At 38.9% G+C, this 22935-nt stretch overlaps 1 protein-coding gene across 1 annotated transcript in view; it reads right to left on the bottom strand.

The window, feature by feature from the left end:
* Positions 1–22935, bottom strand: part of ITGA1 (integrin subunit alpha 1) — a 158281-nt gene that overhangs the window by 52850 nt on the left and 82496 nt on the right. The window contains exons 7-11 of the mRNA XM_004422799.3: positions 21208–21356; positions 16078–16228; positions 5671–5836; positions 1047–1120; positions 13–157 (exon numbers count right to left, since the gene is read on the bottom strand). Coding sequence (XP_004422856.1) covers positions 13–157; positions 1047–1120; positions 5671–5836; positions 16078–16228; positions 21208–21356 — 685 coding nt within the window. The remainder of the gene's footprint in view (positions 1–12; positions 158–1046; positions 1121–5670; positions 5837–16077; positions 16229–21207; positions 21357–22935) is intronic.

Raw genomic sequence — 22935 nt, 5'->3', positions numbered from 1 at the left:
TCCAAACTTTACCTAAATAAGAAGCAAGCGGTTCATTCCTTTTGGTAGACTCAACATTAAAGGTCGTGTTTTGGGGGATTATGATTTGATTAGCCTTCTGCATGACGACTGTTCCATTCCAATCATAGGCTCCTACTGCTCCAAGCATGACCCAATCCTTACATCCAAATAGAGAAAACAATATTTAACAAAAATAGTAAGAGCAAACACTTACATAGCATTAACAATGTGATAGGTACTATTCAAAGCACTTTACATATATTAACTCATATAATCCTCACAATAACCCTTTGGGCTAGATGCCATTATTATCATCCCCTTTGTACAGAAGAGGAAACTGAGGCAGAGTAAATAACTTGCCCTAGGTTATACAGTAAAATTGCACACTGAAATGTCAATATTCCTTTGCAAGGATTATGATGCTTTTTCTTCCGTCAACTATAAATGATATATTTTCTAAACTTGTCTTTCTGCTTTATTCTGGGTACCAAGAATGCTAGGTCTTGAACACGGAATTTTAGTAGGATCCTTGAATATCCTGACACTGAGAAATAGATATATTCCATAGCATTAGCAAATATTTTAAATTAAGTATATCATTTAGCCAGATAGATAATTACAGAAGGCAAACTTCAAACCACCTGATTCACAATTATTAGTAGAATGTAGTCAACTGTATGAAATAACATGTTTTCCTAATAAGAAGCTTGTGAACTGCCATTTTCTTACTTGGATTAGAAACATCTTCATGGTTTGAATAACTGCTCAAGCCATAAACTGCTAGTTGCATTTATAATACTGATTCCTGGGTGCTGGTTTGGGGAGAATAAACCTCAAAAAAAAGGTATTTCAGGGATAATTCGGCACAGGTGTGTGGTGATGGGTTGTAATTAGTATTTGGGTGGTGAACATGATGTAATCTATGCAGAAATACAAGTATAATGTACACCTGAAATTTATACATGTTATAAACCAATGTCACTGCAATAAACAAAAAATTAAAAAAAAAAAAAGGTATTTCATTTTCTACCTAGTAGTCAATGTACCTGTGAATAATGAGCGCTGAAGCCGGTCTGAGACATTTCCATTTCAAATGAAGCTGCTGACTGGTCCACTGTGGCTGTAACAGAGAAATAAACGTCTTTTAGCATACTGCTGATTTGCAGAAGACAGAGACCTGGTACAGTCTGTGGTCTTGACCAACCAGAACTTCTAACATCTTTAGGGCATTTTCAGCCACATATTTCTCAACCCAAAATTCCTAGGTAGGGCTGAGGAGACGACAGAGAAGGTTAGTGGAAGGGCTGTCTCAGATTCTTGACCCTTAGCTTCCCCACCCTTGCTGGAAGAGCTGGAAAATCTCCACTTCTGCTTCTGTTCTTATACTCTAGCGTGCTCGTGGATCCTAGGGGGCTGTGGATCCATGTGGTTGAAGTTGAAAGTTCTGTAGTTGGAAACCTCTGTCTCATCCTTACACCCTGAGAATCTTGCTGACACATTCCCTGATATGTTACAGGGCTGAAAAAAAGTCATTCGCATATTTAAAGAGGTTTCTCCACTCTGCCAGCCCCACTCTTATATCTGGCTGTAGATCCTCTCAGAATTCCATTGTTGTTAAAGGGTGTAGGGATTCTGGGGTTTTGCTCTAATTTCTGGCTGTGGGTGTCACTCACAAATCAGGAGGGGACTTTTGGACAGAGATCCAGGCCACATGCCATTCAATCACATATTTTTTTAAGACTCTGTACCCATTTTGAAGCTCTTCACTGAAATGTGGAGATAATCCAGAGCATTCTATGGAAACACGCTACTCTCAAAACATTCACCAAACCAGAGCCACAGCCTCCTGAGGGGATTGAGGGAATGTTGATTTATTTGTCTTCAGTAGGGAGTTACTGATTTATTTGGCCTGCAAATAAGTTAAAAATAGCACATAATTTTAAGAAACTCAGTCTGCCCTTTCATTGAGGCATGAGAATAATTAAATCTGTGAAATCAAACTTAGTTACTGGAATAAATTTGTTAACAAATACATCAGTGATTGCCTTTTTACAGGACTAGATTAAGTGGGGCAATCCATCAAGAATTCAAATATATCATCTTAAACTCACATGCAATTGCCCTCTAATTTAAATGACTGAGATGCACTTTAATTTAAACCTTTCTTTTAAGTCCACAATGCTTTAAGGTGCTTTCTCAAGTGTCTTTGCAAGATTTGTTATCAGAATGCAGCAGCAAAGACCTGCCTATTTCCAACACCTTCAGCTGCTCCTGGTCTGCTTAGAGCTGACAACAGAGAGAAGGAAGATGTGACATTCCGTCTGTTGAATTGGCGTCAGTTTACAGCACACTGTACATCCCTAAACTTCTTGCTGTCGACTCCCCCCTGGACTGTTCATGACTATTGAGACAACCACTCTGATCACTGTGCAGTCTCTGATTAGGAATTTCAGCGGTTCTCCCAGTGCTTGATAGGAAAGGGAGACATTAGACCATTTTCTAACTTTATTGAGCAAGTTGCTGGCACGCTCACCTCCGTAGATGGCACTGCCCTTTGGCAGCAAGAATTTCATAATTGCTGCTATTTACTGTCTAAAGATAAATGTTGATAGGAAATGGGGCTTTTCCAAGTAACAAGGAAATGAAGCCCCTTCTGATCTCATTATGAAAAAAATCAGAAATCGGCTAGTCAAAACACTGCTTTTGGTTAGCCCTGAAAGTGCAGCAACAAAGATGTGGGAGACAATTTTAATCCGGAGAGTTCCTTATCAAAGAATTTCATTTTTAAATAAGGAGACTTCCTGAACTGTTTGGGCCCTCCAACACGTAACCTTTAACTCATGGTGTGCTTAGGTTAGAAAACATCTGAAAATGTCACTTAAGGCAAACTGATCTCCCCTTCCCCCAAAAGCTGATATAGGCTTCATTTCTACAAGTTTTAGGTTACATTTACTTGCTTAAGATGAGATTTAGAAATGAGACCGTATTGTGTTTAACTATCGAATGCAACTAAGTAATTTTTCTTTTAAATGATCTTTACAGATTGTTTCTATCATATCTTGGCCCATGTTATTAAAAATTAAAAGTGCACAATGACTTGGAAAACCTAATGCATTTCCTGAAGACCAGCTAAGTTCATGATCTGACCTATTAGTAAGTGATACTGGGATAGCTTTTGGGAGACCAAAGCCACTTAAAAGTGACTTGTACACAGAACATAGGAGAGCCAAGTTCTTCAGAAGCAGCTGCAACTTCAGACTGATAAATAATTCAAGTGTTCTGTTTCTAAAGGCACAGGGGAAAAGGAGCCAGGGCAAAAGGGAACTGGAGAAATTCAGTCTGGATGGGCTGTAGGTCCCCATCATCTCTAAATCAAACTTCCTACTTACTGTTGTGGTCCAGTCATGAAATCAACAGGGTGAGTTACAACCAGCATTAATTTTTTCTTTTTTTGGTGAGAAAGATTGGCCCTGAGCTAACATCTGTTGCCGATCTTCCTCTTTTTGCTTGAGGAAGATTGTCCCTGAGCTAACTTCTGTGCCAATCTTCCTCTATTTTGTATGTGGGATGCTGCCACAGCATGGCTTGATGAACAGTGTGTAAGTCCACGCCCAGGATCTGAACCCGCAAACCCTGGGCTGCAAAAGTGGAGCATGCAAACTTAACCACTATCTACCAGGCTGGCCCAGCATTTTTTTTAATTGAAAGAAAATAGAGTAGAACGGAAGAGATGAGAAACTATCAGAGTGCATTACACATAACAAGGGTTATTTTTGGAAATTTTGTTTTATTTTTATAGGTATACGTGTGTGTGCACTGGGTCATGTAGGGCCAGAAAAATTTTCACTTCTTTGCTTCTAGGTTTGTTGGCTGGTCTAATAATCAAATCAATGTAAGACAGATTGACAGGAGAAAAACAAATTTAATTTCATATGTATGGGAGCCCCAAAGATATGAGTCTCAAGGGTAAGTTGGGCAGTTAAGACTTTATGCCATCCTGAACTAAGGAATGGGATAGAGACCTGGGGCTTCAAAGGAGAGGAGGGTAACTCATAGGATGATAAGAAGAGCAGATGTCTGGTAATTATAAGTTTGCCCTGCCATGCAGATAGGTCTTTCAGATTAAAAAGTTATTGCTGTAATAGCTCTTTTTCTGGTACCAGCTCCCTATCTAAATTCTTTTGTGTGGCTAAGGGAGAGGTAAAAGTTTTTTCTGAGTCTTCTGGGTGTTGATTGCCTTTGGCTCAAAATAATCCACATGCCAAAGTGGCATATTTTGGGGTGGCGTATTCTGCTCCCCTTCAGTCACAAAGAAAAATTGATTTATTATCATGGGTCACTGCCAAAAAAAGTTTGAAAGCCATTACTCTAAATCATTTTCTTTCCTTTCTATACATTTTATTATTATTTTTATTTTTTTAATTTTCATTTATTTATTTATTTCCCCCCCAGAGCCCCAGTAGATAGTTGTATGTCATAGCTGCACATCCTTCTAGTTGCTGTATGTGGGACGCGGCCTCAGCATGGCCGGAGAAGCGGTGCGTCAGTGCGCGCCCGGGATCCGAACCCGGGCCGCCAGCAGCGGAGTGCGCGCACTCAACCGCTAAGCCACGGGGCCGGCCCTCTATACATTTTAATATTCTCTGTCTGTCAGTCGCTTTTCTGCATTCTCCTGGTCATTTGATGCTCAATCAAAAGTGTCCACCTTTTTTCCGTTATGTCTCTTTCCTATCTTTTCTTTCTGTTTCCCATTATCAGGTCATATTAGGGAGACAGGTGCTTTTAAATTTCTATGATTAAGATGCAAAAACAATAGTCCTTCAATGTGTCCTCACAAAGACACAGTCAGTTGGATTTGGATGGAGCATAAGAGGAGAACTCTCTGGTGGTTTCTCATCCTAGGTTGAGAGAAAAGACATGTTCTCTGAGTCTCCAGATTATCAGAAAACATGAAGAAAGAGACTTTTTCAGTTTGCCTGGCATGACAACTCCAAATACTTCTTTTTTATCAGGAAAGATCTAGTTCCAAAGTAATCTGTTACTTGACATCTTCTACCTAAGGTAGAGGAGACAAGGCTATGACTCATTATCCCCAGTAGCCAGTTGCCATTGAAAAATCAGAGAAAACATCTACAAAGAAGTAATACGACTTAGACAAATATAGTGAATCGATGTTTTGCTGCCATGGGACTTGAGGCAGTTTCATGAAGATCTTTAAAATGGGCAAAGAGCAAAATAGGAGAAAATGAATGAACAATGAACACAATGAAGAAGTTATTGTGTACAAACAGTCCCACAGAAGCCCCAAATGAAACGAACAAATAAGACAAGCAAAACTTGAGCTAGTGTCTCCATTTTCTAAACCTGGTCACAGAAAAGGAATAAAACACATGGGCACATTTTTGTTCGTGCACGTCTATATTGACCATTGTCTTCATCCAGCTCTCACATTAGCACTGCCATGTCCTTCCAAAGTGAGCTTGCAGCAGACACAGTGCTATGTGAAATAGCCATCTCAATGACAGATTTATATAAAAGGGCATTGTTCCATGCTGGCTATTGTACACAGTAAAAATGCATTAGCCATGTGGTAGGAATAAATACCAAAAACCCATCACATTGAGTTTGAATTGTTGAGAGAACATGCAGGATTACGAGAAATAGTCATACCTTCCAGGGCAAATATTCTTTCTCCCAGAGCTTCAACAATAGTGACTAGAGCTAATTCATCAGAGACGTTGAAGAAATGCTTTTCAGTGGGTTCACTTGCAATTGATTTTATTTCCTCCACGAATTTTTCAGTGCTTAAGTTTCCTCGGTTATAGCTGCCAAGAATCTAAGACACAACAAAAATGGCAAGAATATATTTTAAATTCTGTGTTCAATAAGGATCTCAAGCATTTTGTCAATAAACAAGAGCATGTATAGTACCTCAGCACAATGCAATTTTTATGTATTTCCACATTCTTGGAAGAGTAATTTTCAGAATATGTAGATTCCCTAATATTAACTGTTACATACTGTAATTGGTGTAGGAAAATATAAAAGGCAACTTGTATGTTTGTGAAAGTTTCTTCTCTTGCATTCTTGTCTCTCTCTTTATTAACAGCTGTATCTTTAAAATCTGACAGTTCGAGAGTCATGTTATAGTTTCTGAATGTCTCTGATATTATTCCAGCCGGTGACATCACCATTTGCTGGCAAAAGCAATTAGCAAGTGAGTTGCTTGATCTTGAATAAGCTGTTCTTCCTGAAAATCTTACCAAGGGGCAGTCCAACATATACATATTTTTAAACAGATATTGGACTAACTAGTAATCTAACTTGGCAATCTGGAAAATAAACAATTGGGACATTCTTTTTTGAAACCAAGTGCTCAAAACAGGGGCATTCTTTTTTATAGAGAAGTAAGAGAGGCAGGAATTATCTGTTATAGTTAACTATAATTATTTAGATGTCCTACCAGGTTTTCTCGAACATTTAGTTTATTTTTTAAAGGTTTATTGAGATATAATTTATATATAGTAAAATTCACCCTTTTTAGATATACAATTCTATGAATTTTGACAAACCTATACAGTTGTGTCACTACCATATTAAGTGTAGAATATTTCCATCCCCCCAAAAAGTTCTCTCTTACCCCTTTGTAGTCAATCTCCTCCTTCCCTAACCCCTCACAAACACTGATCTATTTTCTGTCCTTATAGCGTTGCTTTTTCCAGAATGTCCTATTTAAGGAATCATATAGTATGTAGCCTTTTGTGTCTGGCTTCTTTCACTTTGCATAATGCTTCTGAGAGTCATCCATGTTGCCTCATGTATCAGAAGCTCAGTCCTTTTTATTGCTGAGTAAGACTCCATTGTATAGATGCACCACAATTTATTGTTGAGGACATTTGGGTTGTTTTCTGCTTCAAGTGATTACGAGTAAAGCTACTACAAATATTTCCACATAGGTTTTTCTGTGGACATATTTTCTTTTCTCTTGAGTAAAATCCTAGGAGTGAGAGTGGTGGGTTCTATAGTAAGTGTATGTTTAACTTTATAAGAAACTGCTAAACTGTTTTCCAGGGTGACTGTTCCATTCTGCCATTTGACCATTCCCACCAGCAATGTATGAGATCCAGCTGCTTTGCATCCTTGTCAACACTTGGTATTATCAGTTATTTTCTTTGCTTGTCTCAGTTTTAGCAATGCTATTTGTGTGCAATGGGCTCTGATTTAATTTACATTTCCATAATCACTAATGATATTGAGACCCTTTTATGGGCATATTTGCTATAGAATTTCTTCTTTGGTGTGGTGTCTGTTCATATCTCTTGCCAATTAAAAAAAATGGATTGTTTATTTTCTGGTTATTGAGTTGTGAGATTTTGTATATATTCCAGATACACGTCCTTTATGTGTTTTGCAAATATTTTCTCCCAGTCTGTGGGTTGTCTTTTCTTTTTCTTTTTTTGCTGGGGAAGATTTGCCCTGAGGTAAGATCTGTTGCCAATCTTCCTCTTTTTTTTCTGATGTGAGCCGCCACGACAGCATGGCCACTGACAGACGAGTGGTGTGGTTCCACACCCAGGAACCGAACCTGGGCTGCCGAAGTGGAGCACGCTGAACTTTTAACCACTTGGCCATCGGGGCTGGCCCATCTTTTTCTTAGCAGTATCATTTGAAGAGTAGTTTTTAGTTTTGATGAAGTACTAAGTACTTAAGTATTAGTATTAAGTAACTAATCATTTTTTCTTTTATGGTTTGTACTTTCTCTGCCTAAAAATTTAGTTTTTAAAGTAAGCATTTCTTAAAATTTAGTTTTTAATATGAAAATGTACAAGTTAAATGAAAACAATCTTTTAAAAATAATATGTGAATTAAAAATGCAAAAAATAGTAAAAAAACCCTCAACATGTAGATAGGACCTAATTCTATTTTTTTATTGTATAAAAAATGGCATTAGGGGCCAGCCCGGTGGCGCAAGCAGTTAAGTGCGTGTGCTCCGCTGCGGCAGCCCAGGGTTTGCCGGTTCGGATCCTGGGCGCGCACCGACGCACTGCTTGGCAAGCTACGCTGTGGCGGTGTCCCATATAAAGTGGAGGAAGATGGGCACAGATGTTAGCCCAGGGCCAGTCTTCCTCAGCAAAAAGAGGAGGATTGGCAGATGTTAGCACAGGGCTGATCTCCTCACACACACACACAAAAAATGAAATTAATAAAATGGCATTATGAACATTAAGAAAAAATGGGAAGAATTTTTAAGGAAAAAATTGGATAAATTTGTACCATAATTTATTATTTTTTTATTTCTGTTTATTAGATTAGGTGCTGCCCCTTTATTTTTGCTTAAATGTGTTTTTATAAGTTTTTTTAATAATGAAAACATCACTTTTGTAATAAGATACAAAAGTTTAGTTTATACCTCATTACAAGTGTTACCTAAAGATGCAGTCTATACAGAAGTTGAAATATAATGATGTACACCTGAAATTTATATAATGTTATAAACCAATGTGACCTCACTGAAAAAAAGAAGATTTTACCTTGGTTTTTACATTTTTTTGTTAGTATTTATGGCACCTTTATTATAATAACCCAAACTAGAAACAACTCAAATGTCCATAAACAGTAGAGTATAGAACAAATTGTGGTAGTCATACAACGGATATTAATAAAAAAATAATGAATCACCAATACACAAAATATCATGGATAATCATTATGTTGAGTGAAAAGCTAAACACAAAAGAGAATATTTATATAAAATAGAATAGGCAACCTAAGTTATGGGGATATGTCTCATCAGCGGTTGCTATAGAAGGTGGGTATTAAAAGCCCAAGGGAACTTTCCAAGGGTAATGGAAATGTTTTACATCTTGATTGGGGTGGCAGTGATGTGGGAGCATACAATTGTCAAAACTGATCAGATTGTTCACTTTGTACACACACAGTTTTCACATTGAAACCTTGCGTTTCACTGTATGTGTTACCTCAATTTTAAAAAATGGAACGAACTAGAATGCCATGCAACAATATGGATGAATCTTAACACTATAATATTAAGTTTTAAAAGTTTCAAAATATTATACACAGCATGACACCCTTTTTATAAAGTTAAAAACAAGAAACCTTTTTAAAATTTATTTTTTTCAGACACGTATAGATACCAAAAGATTATTTAGAACAGGAGAGCAAGAGATGATGAGTATAGGATTTAGGCAGAAGATTACGAGGTGGAAGAAGGCAGGTGGTGAATGTGATCAGATGTAAGTTGTCAGAGGATTGAGCTAGCTCTTGTTTTGGGTGGTACCTCCATGGATGCTTATAATGTCATTAAAAAATGCAGGTACAATTCTAAACACAGAAACAAATAAAGTGGACCACGCTTCAATAAATGATGAGAATGTCTCCTGAACCACGGATCATGATTGATTCAGTTCTGTGCACCTGGAATCCAAAAAGCAAACGTAAGACCCTGAACTCTGTGCTGTTACTTGATTTTTTTAGAATATCCGACGCCTTAGGGAGAAGGAGAATCATGACCTCCAGTTACCATGAAGATACCAGAATTTTCTAGCTTCAATTTCCATTTTTAGATGATAGTCATAGATTTGTTCGGTATCATTAAAAAGAGAGAGCTCTGTGGTGCCTTTAAAGTCCTGTTGCAAAACAGACCTAAAATAATCTTCAACCACAGTTCAGCACTGTGGACTGGAATGATCATGGACAGGTGAGTGGGTGGGTGGGTGGGCACAGGCAGAGGTGTCAGTCCCGGTCCCACTGGGTCTTCTGGCCGCCTACCCCCTACTCCCTCCTCTGAGCACACTGCTCCCCACCCACCCTGCTTTGGCCTCCTGCTCTCCGCATATGCGTGTATTTTTTTAAGGGTAGATTTAAAATCTGATATTTTTATTAAGAAGGGTACAGCTTTTCACTTGTAGAAAGTAAGAAAAGAACTAAAATTACCATTTTAAGTGTTGCTATTTATGATCTACAACATGTTTATTTGTATCATAAAACACATTTAGATCAACAACTAAATCACTACAGAGTACACTCAATGTCAGTGAGAGAAAAGGAGTTGTGCATCAACTAGTCAGGCAGGCAGTGCAATGGTTCTCAAATTTTCCTTCAGAGTGAGAATGTGATGGGGGATTTATTCCTGGTTCTCTCCCCTTGCTGGAGTAACTCTCTCACCCCTTTTCTCCAGAAAACCCCAGAGGTTCCCAGAGGAAATACTGTGCACATCTGAACACCAGGATCTTCAGGAGCTCTGGGACAACAAGTGAGTCACTCAAGTGCCCTTGTCAGCTTTCTAGCTCCTTCCCCTGTAAAGGCTTAATGCCTTAATGTCTGTGAAGAACTCTGAGTTACTTTGAAAATGTTGGCTATTTAGGAAAACTAGAGCTGGCTCTAAGGTAATCAGCACACAATTTGGGTAGCTTTTTGATTTTTGAACTTCCTCTCAACTACTATGTCCAGATGTTAGGTGGGAAGGTCTATACCAAGAGCTTACAAATCGCACCAGAACACAAAAACTCCACTCCCGTCTATTTGGCTGAAAAGCAAATGCCAGACATCAGAAGTGGTTTACATTTGAACAGAGACCACTGGTGCTTTTCCCACTTTAGCTACTTGCTGAGGGAAGAGAATTAATGGAAAAGATAGTAGAGAATTGTCCAAATAGAGAGGGAAAACCCAAGGGTCATTTGCTCTTATTACATGGAACAAATCCTCTCTCTTATTGAAAAACAATTAAGATGCTCTTCTTACACTTGGGCATCTCACCACATCTGGATGTACATGCCCCAGAGTAAGCATGGAAAAGGCAGTCAAGAGTCTCCAAGCTCCAGTCTCCATTACATCTGTAGTGTCAGTTTCAGGATGACTGCAGCCTTGCTCAACACCTCACTCTCCACCTGGTATTCTTCTCCGGACACACTGTTGGACTCCTCTTTTGTCAGCCATTTTGCTGATTTCTTTTTAGCAAATTGCATGGATTTTTTAAGCTGATTGCATGGATTTCTTTTAGATTCACACAAATTCTGCATCATGTGAAGCCCTCTGAGTCCCCAATGATTTACCTAATTTATTCGATAAGTTATATAACATCCTAGGCTGAAAAGTCATCATCTTTCCTCCTTGGTTCCTATTTAATATATTCTATTTTATTTATTTTATTTTATTTTTTTTGTGTGTGAGGAAGATCAGCCCTGAGCTAACATCCATGCTAATACTCCTCTTTTTGCTGAGGAAGACCGGCTCTGAGCTAACATCTATTGCCACTCCTCCTCCTTTTTTTTTTCCCTGAAAGCCCCAGTAGATAGTTGTATGTCATAGTTGCACATCCTTCTAGTTGCTGTATCTGGGACGCAGCCTCAGCATGGCTGGAGAAGCAGTGCGTCGGTGCGCGCCCGGGATCCGAACCCCGGGCCACCAGTAGCGGAGCGCGCGCACTTAACCGCTAAGCCACGGGGCTGGCCCCAACATATTCTCGATTCACAATCACATTGACACATTAACTTCCACTTCACTTATAAATTGATGCTGTTGAAAATACACATAAAAAATTGCAAAGACTTTTGGACTGTGCATGACTGAGGTTCTTAGTTGTGTAAATGTTATCAGACATTTAGTGCTCTATGTGAAAGGACAGAGACAAATGGATAAGGTTCAATGGGGAAAATGACCAAGTGACATACTTAAAGAATAAAAATAAAATGTATAAATGCAATATGGGAGTAAATATTTTGAAGAAAATATAAAAGAATTCCTAGGAATTACTGTGACTTGCATCCAGTTTGAACTATTTTGCATCACAGAATAAAAACGGAAATAGAGAGAAATGATTTTGATCCTTTACCCAAGAATCTGGTAGCTTGTAAAAACATTATTTTCTATGAATGAGAAGAGATACAAAATAACACTTATAAATTACTCCTGTTTCACATAATACAAATATGTTAAGCCCAGGTATTTGGTATTCTGCTAATATTTATCTGAAAAAGACATTGAGAATTGAAGCTCCCTTGAGGCAGACATGTCAAACGTAAAGTGTATGATTCATTTACATGTAGTACAGTGCCTTTTATGTGCAAATGAATGAGACTCTAAAACACTTTCTAACATCTCTTATTTTCATTTGAATGCTGTAGGTGATGCATGTTTCATAGCCGTTATAATCCCAACCATTATCGTGTAAGATTAGAATCTGAATATGAAACAGGTTCCTGCTGGCAATGTCTAATATCCTTGGTGACAGAATAGAGACCATAGAATAGAGTACTCACGCCAGCTCAGGACCCTCACCAAATCTGAGAGTTGAATGGGAAATGTTCGCAGTTTTATCACAGAGTGCTTATATTTTCAGTAGTCAATTTTTTGGGGTATCTTCTCCCCACAAAACACATCTCTGTGGTGTTCAGGATCAGATGAGGGGTAAAGAAAGATGGAGCAGGAGGAACAGGCCAGGCAATAACAGGGCCAGACTCCCAGGTATATTTGATCATGTGCAGCAGGAACGGGCCTCGAGAAATGCCTAAGGCTTCTCTGTGTGAATGCACAGAGAGGAAGTAAAATAACTGTCTTATTTCCGCATTTGGTGCAAACTAGAAAATACAAGGTTCATTGGAGAAAAGAAAGAAGAATTGAGAAAATAACAAATAACTACTGCTAAAGTGAAATTTTCCTATACACTTTTATTTATACCATTTTCAAGAACAATTTGATAATAATTCATTGACTAAAATGGAAAAGGAATGCATGATTTAATGTTTCTCCAGGAAGATTAATGCAATCATGAGACCTCTTTTTGACCAGATGGGAGGCGAAATATGAATTATCAACTAGGGATCCAACCAAGGGAAACAGTGACTTAAGGACAAGAAATACTGAATATGTAGCCAGATACAATGTAAAAGTGATACAAGATTCACTGCAAATTAAGAAGCCATCCATTGATAGATACTTTCTTTCCAGTAAAGTTTTCCTAATGTTGCTAATGCTGTTGATGGTTAATTCAGCTCATAGCCTACATGTATGGTACCTGGAATGCTAGACTATATCCTCTGGGGGGTCATGGAACAAATGATAGCACCTATGGTACCCAGTTGTCTGGGACAAACTGGGCATGCACGGGCTTTGCATACTGAAGAGACCAGCCATAGACTCTAGCTATGGACAGTATCTCTGAGTGAAGTCTGGGCCATATGCAATTATTCTCAACCACAGAAGAGAACAAAATAGTTATAGTAACAGGAGAGGTAATAATGGATTGAATAATAATTGGCAAACGATAATTTGTAGAAATAACAATAAGAGGAAAGAGAGAAATAATGGGATGTTTTAAGTTTTTCTTACATCTTGTACCCCAAATGAAAAAGAAAATATTGCAGCCAGAAGTTATCACTCTTAATAACCTAGTCATCTTGGTTGTACAATAACTATAGTCCCCGTGCCCCTGGGAAGCAGTGAATCAATTGTGTGTTCTGGGACTTCATCAGGGAGAAATCTCTCTTTTTCTTCTCTTTCTACAATGGAGTGGGGTGTCTTTCACTGTTCATACTTTCAAAAGGAAAAAAGGAAATCTCACTGACTGAATTCTAAAAAACAATTGTGGGTAATATCTGTCATTACTTCCTATAAATAAAAGGGATTTTGTTGAAAAACAATTTTGGCTGAACTCTTAGAGTTCTGAAATTTTTATTCTCTGATTTATTAAAAAAATCAACTTATCTTAAGCAGACTCCCCTCCCCCTAGGCTAAAGGCATATGCTATGGAATTGAGTGAAAGGGTTAGAAAGAAAGGCTGGGAGCAATTGTTAAGGTTCAGAAACTGAGAGTAGATTTTATAGTCTATGGGGAAATCTCTGAAGGTTTCTGAGCAAGGGGTCAGCATAATTTATCTGAAAGATTCCTTCTAGCTCTAAAACACTATGATTTTATTATTTCATGGTTGCAAACTGCTTGAGATAAAGATCCTTAAGAAAAAAAATGCTTATTGATTTGCCTAGCCTGCCATTGTGCTAGATGTTTTCACAATCATTATCTCACTGATTCTTGAAGTGAGAGGGAGAAAGAGACAGAAACAATATTACCCTATTGAATAGATGAAGAGGCTTAAGCTCAGAGTATTAAGTAACTTGTCCATTGTCACAGAGCCAGCACATGGCAAAGGCAGAATTTGAACAAAGGTATTTCTGGCTCCAAAGTATAGTCTCCTCTACTCTTCCCCACCCCCACTTTTCTACTTCTCACTTCTGGAGAGTGTCCATGAGTCCCTTGTTGTTTAAGGTTATAACATACAATAGTACATGCTGACTGTCTCTGTTCTGGTGGGTTTTTTGCTCTGGTACAAGGCGGGGTGAGATGGAGAGGACTGTGGTGCCTTTTGAGAGAGTGGGGGAGCGAGTAGAAACAGGGGAGGATGCAGGTGAGGATGGCCCTGCAGCACCATCCAGAGATTTGTGGCAGCAGGAATGAGAAAATGGGCCCTGAGAAAGAAAAGCCCATGGCGCCGACCCCGTGGCGTAGTGGTTTAGTGTGCGCGCTCCACTGCTGGCAGCCCGGGTTCGGATCCCGGGCGCGCACCGACGCACCGCTTGTCAGGCCATGCTGTGGTGGCGTCCCACATAAAGTGGAGGAAGATCGGCACAGATGTTAGCTCACGGCAGGTCTTCCTCAGCAAAAAGAGGAGGATTGGCATGGATGTTAGCTCAGGGCTGATCTTCCTCGCAAAAAAAAAAAAAAAAGAAAGAAAAGCCCAGGGCAGTGGGTCATATGAGTCAAAGCTGGTAGTCTGGAGACTCGGCCATGTGGTCTACAGCCATGTGGCCTGCTGTACCTTGGTTTCCTCATTCATAAAATGAGGATAACAAAAGCCGCCCTCCTCTCTTTCCGGTGCCATGTGGGGCAAAGGAAGGTATATAGGCCACAGATATAAAAAACCATTGTAGGTTACAGAGTGCTATCTAAGTAGTAATTTAAATTATTTTTCATGTTTGAAAGGTGGAATTTTTATATCTCTTTTTCTGAATGTCTCTCTCCTTGGGGTGGCACCATGAAAATTGTCAACTGATTTCACGGAACTATTACAGTTGATTTAGAAAAAAATCACTAATAAGAGGTATAAAGTATTCAGCCTCTCTCTCTCTCCTTTTTTTTTTGTATTTGAGAGACAAATGTCATTAATAATGGATTGCTTTGTATTGATACAGGTTTGCTCACAAAGCACACACAGGACTTTATGTGTAATATTTTCTATATCATCAAGAGTAGGCTAGGTTTTTCCTTAGAACCAAAGGAAATTTCTTCTTCTCTGATCCTTCTGCCCTTCTTATCCAGCTTAAATGCAGTTATAGAGAAAATATATTTTTTTTGGTACTGGCTGCTTCACTTTGGTTGCACAGTTTGGGGAAATGAAGTAGAGAGGAAATGGCTCTGCACAGAGAATGATAAGTATCTCCCAATTCCTCCCCATTTCACTAGTAATGCCAAGAGGTGGCATGCACAGAGGAGCACCCAGAACTACAGAACCCGTAAGAAAGTCTTGCAGTAGCATGGGACTTCTCTCCTAAGTCCCAGGGTAGACTGTCCATGGTAGACAAAAAATTAGGTGACTTTTGCCTCTTTCCTACTCTTTGAGTTGTAGGTGTGGAAATACCATTATTGAATTTTAATAGATTATCATGAGTCATGGCCTGATTTTCCACCCTCCCAAACTGTGAGACAAATTATTAATTAGCAGGTAATGTTTATTTATTTCCTAGCACATCTTCAGTTTCCTCCCTCTCTCTCTTCCTTCCTTCTTTCCTCCCTCCCTCCCTCCATCTTTTTCCCCCTCCCTATCTTCTCTTCCTCCTTTTCTTCTCCTCTTTTTCCCTCCCTATTTCTGTCTCTTCCTTTCTCTCCCTCCCTTCCTGAGGACACAAGAGGGGCAAGACCCAATCCTGCCCCCACAGAGTTTACCTCCAAATGGAGAATTTTCTCCTTTTCAACCTTGTTTGTGTAACTTTCATAAAATAACCATGGTACGCACATAGTTCTTCTCTTCACACCAGAGTATGAAGGCCATCTCTAGCCATGTACTTACAGCTATGGAAAACCGCTGAATGTTTTCATCCTCACATTCTTGGATGACCTGATTCAGTCGATGGTTGTCATGGGACTCTCCATCAGTCACAATCACCATGACTTTCTTAACCCCTCTTCGGGCGCCCCTGGCTTCAGTGAAAGCCTCTTTCCTGAAATAATTACAGACAAAAAGAGAAGCAAATAAAGCACCACTCCAAGGTTAGGCAAAGTGATGAACACAAGGAAAACACTGACAACGCTAGGTACCCAGTGCTTTCCCGCCAAGATCCACATTGACGCCCATTGTTCAAGCTGGGAGGCATGATGGTCATTATTTGTAATAGTTTTAGATTTATTCCAGATGATGGAGAGGTCACCATTTGGCTAGTCACCACATATCCCGTATACAAAAGGCAACAGTATTTCATTCTTTGGAAACTTCAAAGGGAGGGTGTGACTGGAACGTACATCAGATTTAGAGAAGGTCAGATCTTAAATACTCTCCCAGCCACTCCCTTCTCTGTAAACACTCCTTCTCTTGCTTGACAGGCCTCTTTTCTTCTGCTTTTGGCAGAAGCTTTTGCATTAGTCCTCACTTCCCCCATACGTACTCTGACATTCATAGAACAGATAGGAGAAAAAATAAACAAATGGGACTACATCAAACTGAAAAGCTTCTGCACAGCAAAGGAAACCATCAACAAAACGAAAAGACAACCTAACAATTGGGAGAAGATATTTGCAAACCATACATCTGATAAGGGCTTAATCTCCAAAATATATAAAGAACTCATGCATCTCAACAACAAAAACTACCAACCCAATTAAAAATGGGCAAAAGACCTGAACAGACATTTCTCCAAAGAAGATATACAGATGGCCAACAGACACATGAAAAGATGTTCAAAATCACTAACTATCAGGAAATGCAAATCAAAACTACAATGAGATATCACCTCACGCCCGTCAGAATGGCTATAATTAACAAGACAGGAAACAACATGTGTTGGAGAGGATGTGGAGAGAAGGGAACTCTCATACACTGCTGGTGGGAGTGCAAACTGGTGCAGCCACTATCGAAAACAGTATGGAGATTCCTCAAAAATCAACGATAGAACTACCATATGATCCAGCTATTCCACTGTTGGGTATTTATCCAAAGAACTTGAAAACACCAATTTGCAAAGGTACATGCACCCCTGTGTTCATTGCAGCCTTATTCACGATAGCCAAGACTTGGAAGCAACCTAAGTGCCCATCAAGGGACGAATGGATAAAAAAGCTGTGGTATATATACACAATGGAATACTACTCAGCCATAAGAAACGATGAAATCCAGCCATTTGTGACAACATGGATGGACATTGAGGGCATGATGCAAAGTGAAATAAGTCAGAGGGAGAAGGTCAAATACCGTATGATTTCCTTCATTAAGTAGTAGATAATAACAACAATAAACAAACACATAGGGACAGAGATTGGATTGGTGGTTACCAGAGGGAAGGGGAGGGAGGAGGGTGAAAGGGATAATTCAGTACATGTGTGTGGTGATGGGTTGTAATTAGTATTTTGGTGGTGAACATGATGTAATCTATGCAGAAATAGAAGTACAATGATGTACACCTGAAATTTTTACAATGTTATAAACCAATGTTACTGCAATAAACAAAAAATTAAAAAAAAAAATGTATAAGAACAAAAAAAAAAAAAAAAAAAAAAAAAAGAACAGATAGGAAATCTGAGCTGAGGAGGGTAGATGGGAGAAAACAATATTTGTGTGGCTTGAGAGCGCTCTGGGTATGGGAAAAATCAGACATCGGGATAAAAGACTGCAGATGGTGGTGGCGTGAGTCAGTGACAGAGCAGGGCTATCGTGGACAGGAAAGGGTGGCTCGAGTAGCTACAAAAGATTTGGTCTGAACTAAGCTTTAGGACACAGGCTGTTGGGGTGGGGTAGGAGGAAGTGGCATAGAGAGAAGGAAAAATGCTATAACCTAATTGTAAAGAAAGGAATTTTGATTCAATTCAACAAGCATTTATGGGGGCCGGCCCCATGGCTTAGTGGTTAAGTGCATGCGCTCCACTACTGGGGGCCCGGGTTCAGATCCCGGGTGCGCACTGACGCACCGCTTCTCCGGCCATGCTGAGGCGGCGTCCCACATACAGCAACTAGAAGGATGTGCAACTATGACATACAACTATCTACTGGGGCTTTGGGGAGAAAAAGGGAAAAAAAAAAAAGGAGGAGGATTGGCAATGGATGTTAGCTCAGAGACGGTCTTCCTCAGCCAAAAAAAAAAAAAAGAGGAGGATTGGCATGGATGTTAGCTCAGGGCTGATCTTCCTCATAAAAAAAAAACAAGCATTTATGGAAAGAGATGGCAGATACAAGAAATTGTATCATGTATGGAAGATACAAGAAATTGACAATTTTTGTTTGTTTTGTATGTTACACACACGGAAGCACACTTCCGCCCTCTGTATTACTTTCTTTAACTCACCTCACTTTCCTCCCTAGAGTCTTGAAAGAGAAGAGTACATTTTACTCAGGACTGAAACAATGAAATGATGTCATAATACTTTTTAGATTTTGGTATAAAGTACAGCAATCATTAGACTGAAAGATTCATTTAAATATTTTACTTTGGTTGTGAGGACAAACAGCCAAAGAAACATCTCTCTTAAACTAACCTTCCAAACAGTTTGCACAATACACATTAGTTTTACTATAGATACGCAGTAAATGGGCAATTGTAGGTATTTTGTGAGCAGGAAGAGAGGGTCCTGGTGATGTGGGCAAAGGGATTTTATCTTGATTATTTTTCCTTTAAAAGGACTTAAAGCAAATGTGACAAGATGTTAACAACTGTTTGGTGCATAGACAAGATTTATTGTACTATTTTTTCTATTTTTCTTAGAATTTTCAAAAGAAAAAAAGAAGTTATTTAAAAAAACTGATCACTGGGTAACTGTGTATCTCTGGGCTTTACACTATACACATAGATTTTCAGATATCTTTATATGCACAAATAAAGGTGAAAACAGATGTTAAAGGCTAGTCTGTAAATGAAGTTCGGACATGGATATCATATGAGATTCAATACCTTTTACAATTCTAATTCCTTAGAGGATCACCAAAACTTTAATTCTCTCCAAGTTCAAGGCCATAACCGAATGAATATCAACTGAAGAAGATGATTAAAAGATCTTTCTTAAAGAGAATCTGGAAGCTCTGAAGCCAGGGTTGGGTTTATATAATGGAAGAGCAGCCATTGGCAGAAATCCTGAGTATACTCTTTCTGTTTCAAATATATTCCTCAGCAAATTACCCCTGACTCCCAAATATCATCATCCAGTGTCCTTTCTTTGAATTAAGCATTTATCTCTCTGTATGCTTTTAACCATTAAAATATCCCAGGAGAATCTTTCTTTGGGACAAGAGAATCCAGGCCTTGTGATTAAACACTGTGAACCATTGAAAAGAAAGAAAATTTGGGGTAGGGCTAAGGGGACACAAAAAATATTTTGAACTGGGAGACACTGAAAATAAAAGCAAAGGATTCTAAAAACTTAAAAATACTGTTTGCATCTGGCCCTCCCTGAAAGGAATACGGAGCAATTAAAAATATGCTTCAATGTGAAAAACTAATGTACAAGAAGACTACTTATTAATATCATTATGGAGCTTTATATACATACAAAAGTCAATAAACTCTGTGTCCTACAACTAGAGCCTTTGTGAAACAAGTAGGGAAAAACCATATAGGGACATGGTATTTAGAGTGGTATTTATGCAGGAGCAAAAGCAGACAGAATATTTCTTCAGTTAGTTTTCAAAGATGAATATTCATTCTTAAGTGGTTGCCTTTGGAAAATACACAGCTCCCTACAGGCTCAGACCTTTCAAAGAACACTTTGATTTACTTTGAAAGTGAGGTCATATTTGGTCAATTATTTAGGAGGGTGCATTCAGGACACCTAAACATATGTGCTCTTTGTGCATGCAAATTGGTGATCGGATGGGCAGGTAAATATAAAATCACCCATCTGTTTGTGGTTATTTTCTCTTGGGCCCCATATAACTAGAACCACATGCTTTTCTAACATTTACGCATCTAAAGCTGCACATGAAATTTTAAATTTTTGAATATCCAACCCATTTTTTGGAGTATCCATATTAACTATTTTAACCCCCTTAAAACACTGATCTTAGCCGGCAGGCGAAGGGAGAGCACGGGTAATTAGCTCTTCAAAATCAGGTGAGAACCCAGAAGTTGGAGGCACTTAACAGAAGGACCTTTAACATTAGTCAACTACTTATTACGTTTCCTATGAGTATTGTTTAGTTTTTGTTCAGAAACTTACTAGCTTTAAAGGTGACTGAGGGGAGAAACAGCAAGAGATAAGAGCTGAATGAGATCAGAGAAAATACAGAAAAGAAATGTTCTACATTATATGAAAAGGACAGTTCTGTAGGTTCTCAGAGAAGAGATTAGAAGTGGATTATGTGCTCTCCGTGAAGGAAACTGCAGAAGGGAAGAAGGATGGGATGTGAACTGGAGGGAATTTGGGGAAAGTAAGGAAGAAGAAAGAGAGAGCATTACAAATGATGAAATCCTCTCTACTTCTTTCAATCTTTGCACTGAAAATGATTTCAAATAAGACAATATTTAATTTGGCCTCTTAAAAACTCTTATTTGAGAGCTTCAATAGCCCTAAATCAGGTACTGTAAAATTATAGACATACTAGGATATAAATATACATTGAGTAGAAGTGGACTAATAGTAATCCATTTTTTTAAAAAATTGAGACTCCTAGAAGCTGAAAACAAAGAATAAAGGGAAAAGATATTCACTAATATTATGTTTTAGCACCCAAGAACATGCCGTCGTAGACTACAGTAATTTTTTTGACTGATTCTCCATCAATTAAACCTTTGAAATAAGAGGAAAGATAAGAAAAGTGGTAAGATTGTAATAAAGAAAAAACTTGATCCTGTAACTATTAAGTAATCAGCTGAATCTAATTTTAAACAAGATGGTTTTAAGTATTGCTAAGGTAAATTTTCAATGAGTACTCCAAAGGGCTAGATGGTGAGCAGCTATTTTTGCATAGTCTTTTACTTGGGTTTATTTGTTACCCATATACCTTGCTGTGTCTATTCCAAGGGCTGTCATGGTCTGGCGGCCTCCTCTCTGGACTATTTTATTCGCTGCAACAAGCACCTCTTCCGTTGATGAGTACTTATTGAGGTTGAACTCATGGGTTACGTTTTCTCCATACTGTACAATTCCAACCTGAAATACCAAGCCACTGTGAGTTATCCATCTAGCAATACTCCCTGTTTCAATACTCCAGTTTAAACACGTAGATCAGATATAACACATTTTAGTCTTTCAGAAGAGTTTAAAAATCTACCAGTATACAAATCCTCTACTTTGACAGCAATAATCACTGCCATTCTGTGCATACTCATAGCATAAAGAATACAAATGAAAGTGCTGTTATTAAACTTCTCAAATGATTGGTTTATCTTTTCAACAGTTTCTACCGAAAGACTCTGATAGGCCTTGCGCGGTAGAATGTGAAACACACTGACATGCTCTCTGACTTCATGGAGCTTCTAAACTAGAGGGAGAGAGAGATTAAACACACGATCATTCAAATACACGTTCAATTGCAAACTGTGAAAAGGGCTGTAACAGAAAAGCTGTCAGTAGCGAGCATAACCTAGGGCCCTAATTTAACATGGCGGCTCAGCGAAGGCCTTTCAGAAGAGAGATTTATGTTGAGACTTAAAGGATAGGTGCTAGGAGGGCGGAGGCCAGTCCTGGATGGTGGCTGAGAGGGAGGATGGGGTCCACACAAAGGGAAGTGTATGTGAAGAAGCTGAGATGGGAAAGAGGGCGGTATGCCCTAAGAATAAGAAGAAAGTCAGTGAGTGTGGCCCAGGCTATGAGAGGAGCGTGAAGCAGGAGGCGGCTGGATGAGTAAGCATGGGATGTAGCTGGCAGGGCACACCTGTGCTTCACTTTTTATGTAGCTCAGTGGTAGCTTCATTTCTCCCAAATCAGCCCTTCTCCCCACCACCCCTTTTCTTGTTCTCTGTCTTCCCTCTCTTACTGCCATCCTCCTTTCATTCTCTCTTTTCCCACAGACTGGATCATGCAGGCAGCTAACTGCAGAGCCACCATGAAGTAAAATGATATGGAAGATAAAGTGCACCCTAGACTTGATTTTCCTCACTCCATATTCCTCCCCTCCAGAGAGGCCCGTTTTTTAAACCTTTTCTACACCCTTAAACCAATCTACATCAAGAATTGTAACTGAGGATAACTTTTTGTTTAACCTTCTTAGCTCAAAATTAGGGACTCAGAGAATTCTTCACCCAAAAGGAACATCTTTTTAATGCAGGAATTCTGGGCACTTCATTTCTTGGGAAGAGGAGGTAATTTGAGATGGGTCTGCCTTCTTTCCAAGGCAATTACCTGGTTTGCTCATGTGTCAAGTTGCCTCTGGCACTTGCTTTAGAGCCAATCCTACTTCCAAGTCTGATCCTATTTCCAAGTGGCACAAAAGATCAGCATCTGCCTTCTAGCCTCCTCTGCCGATATAACAGGTGTCAGAAATCTTTAGGGTTAACTACATGTCGGATTTATAGATATATTTCCACAGCTAGGTCTTTTTAGAAACCAAAAGTATACTCTGGCATTTGCAGAAAAAAATAAGAGAACCCCCAATTTAAAATAATCTTTATTGTCTTTGATCTACCTTCTAGAGTACCTTAGACATCTTGGAGCAATTATGCTGTCATGCCTAAATGAGAATACTATCCTACATTTTTACTGCTTTTTTAAAAACTTTCTTTCCTAATTT

This window comes from Ceratotherium simum, chromosome 18 (genome assembly GCF_057802395.1).
Source record: "Ceratotherium simum simum isolate JZ-2026a chromosome 18, ASM5780239v1, whole genome shotgun sequence".
Taxonomy (NCBI): Eukaryota; Metazoa; Chordata; class Mammalia; order Perissodactyla; family Rhinocerotidae; genus Ceratotherium; species Ceratotherium simum.
Note: the sequence above shows the minus strand (reverse complement) of the source record. Positions and strands in the feature narration are given on the sequence as shown.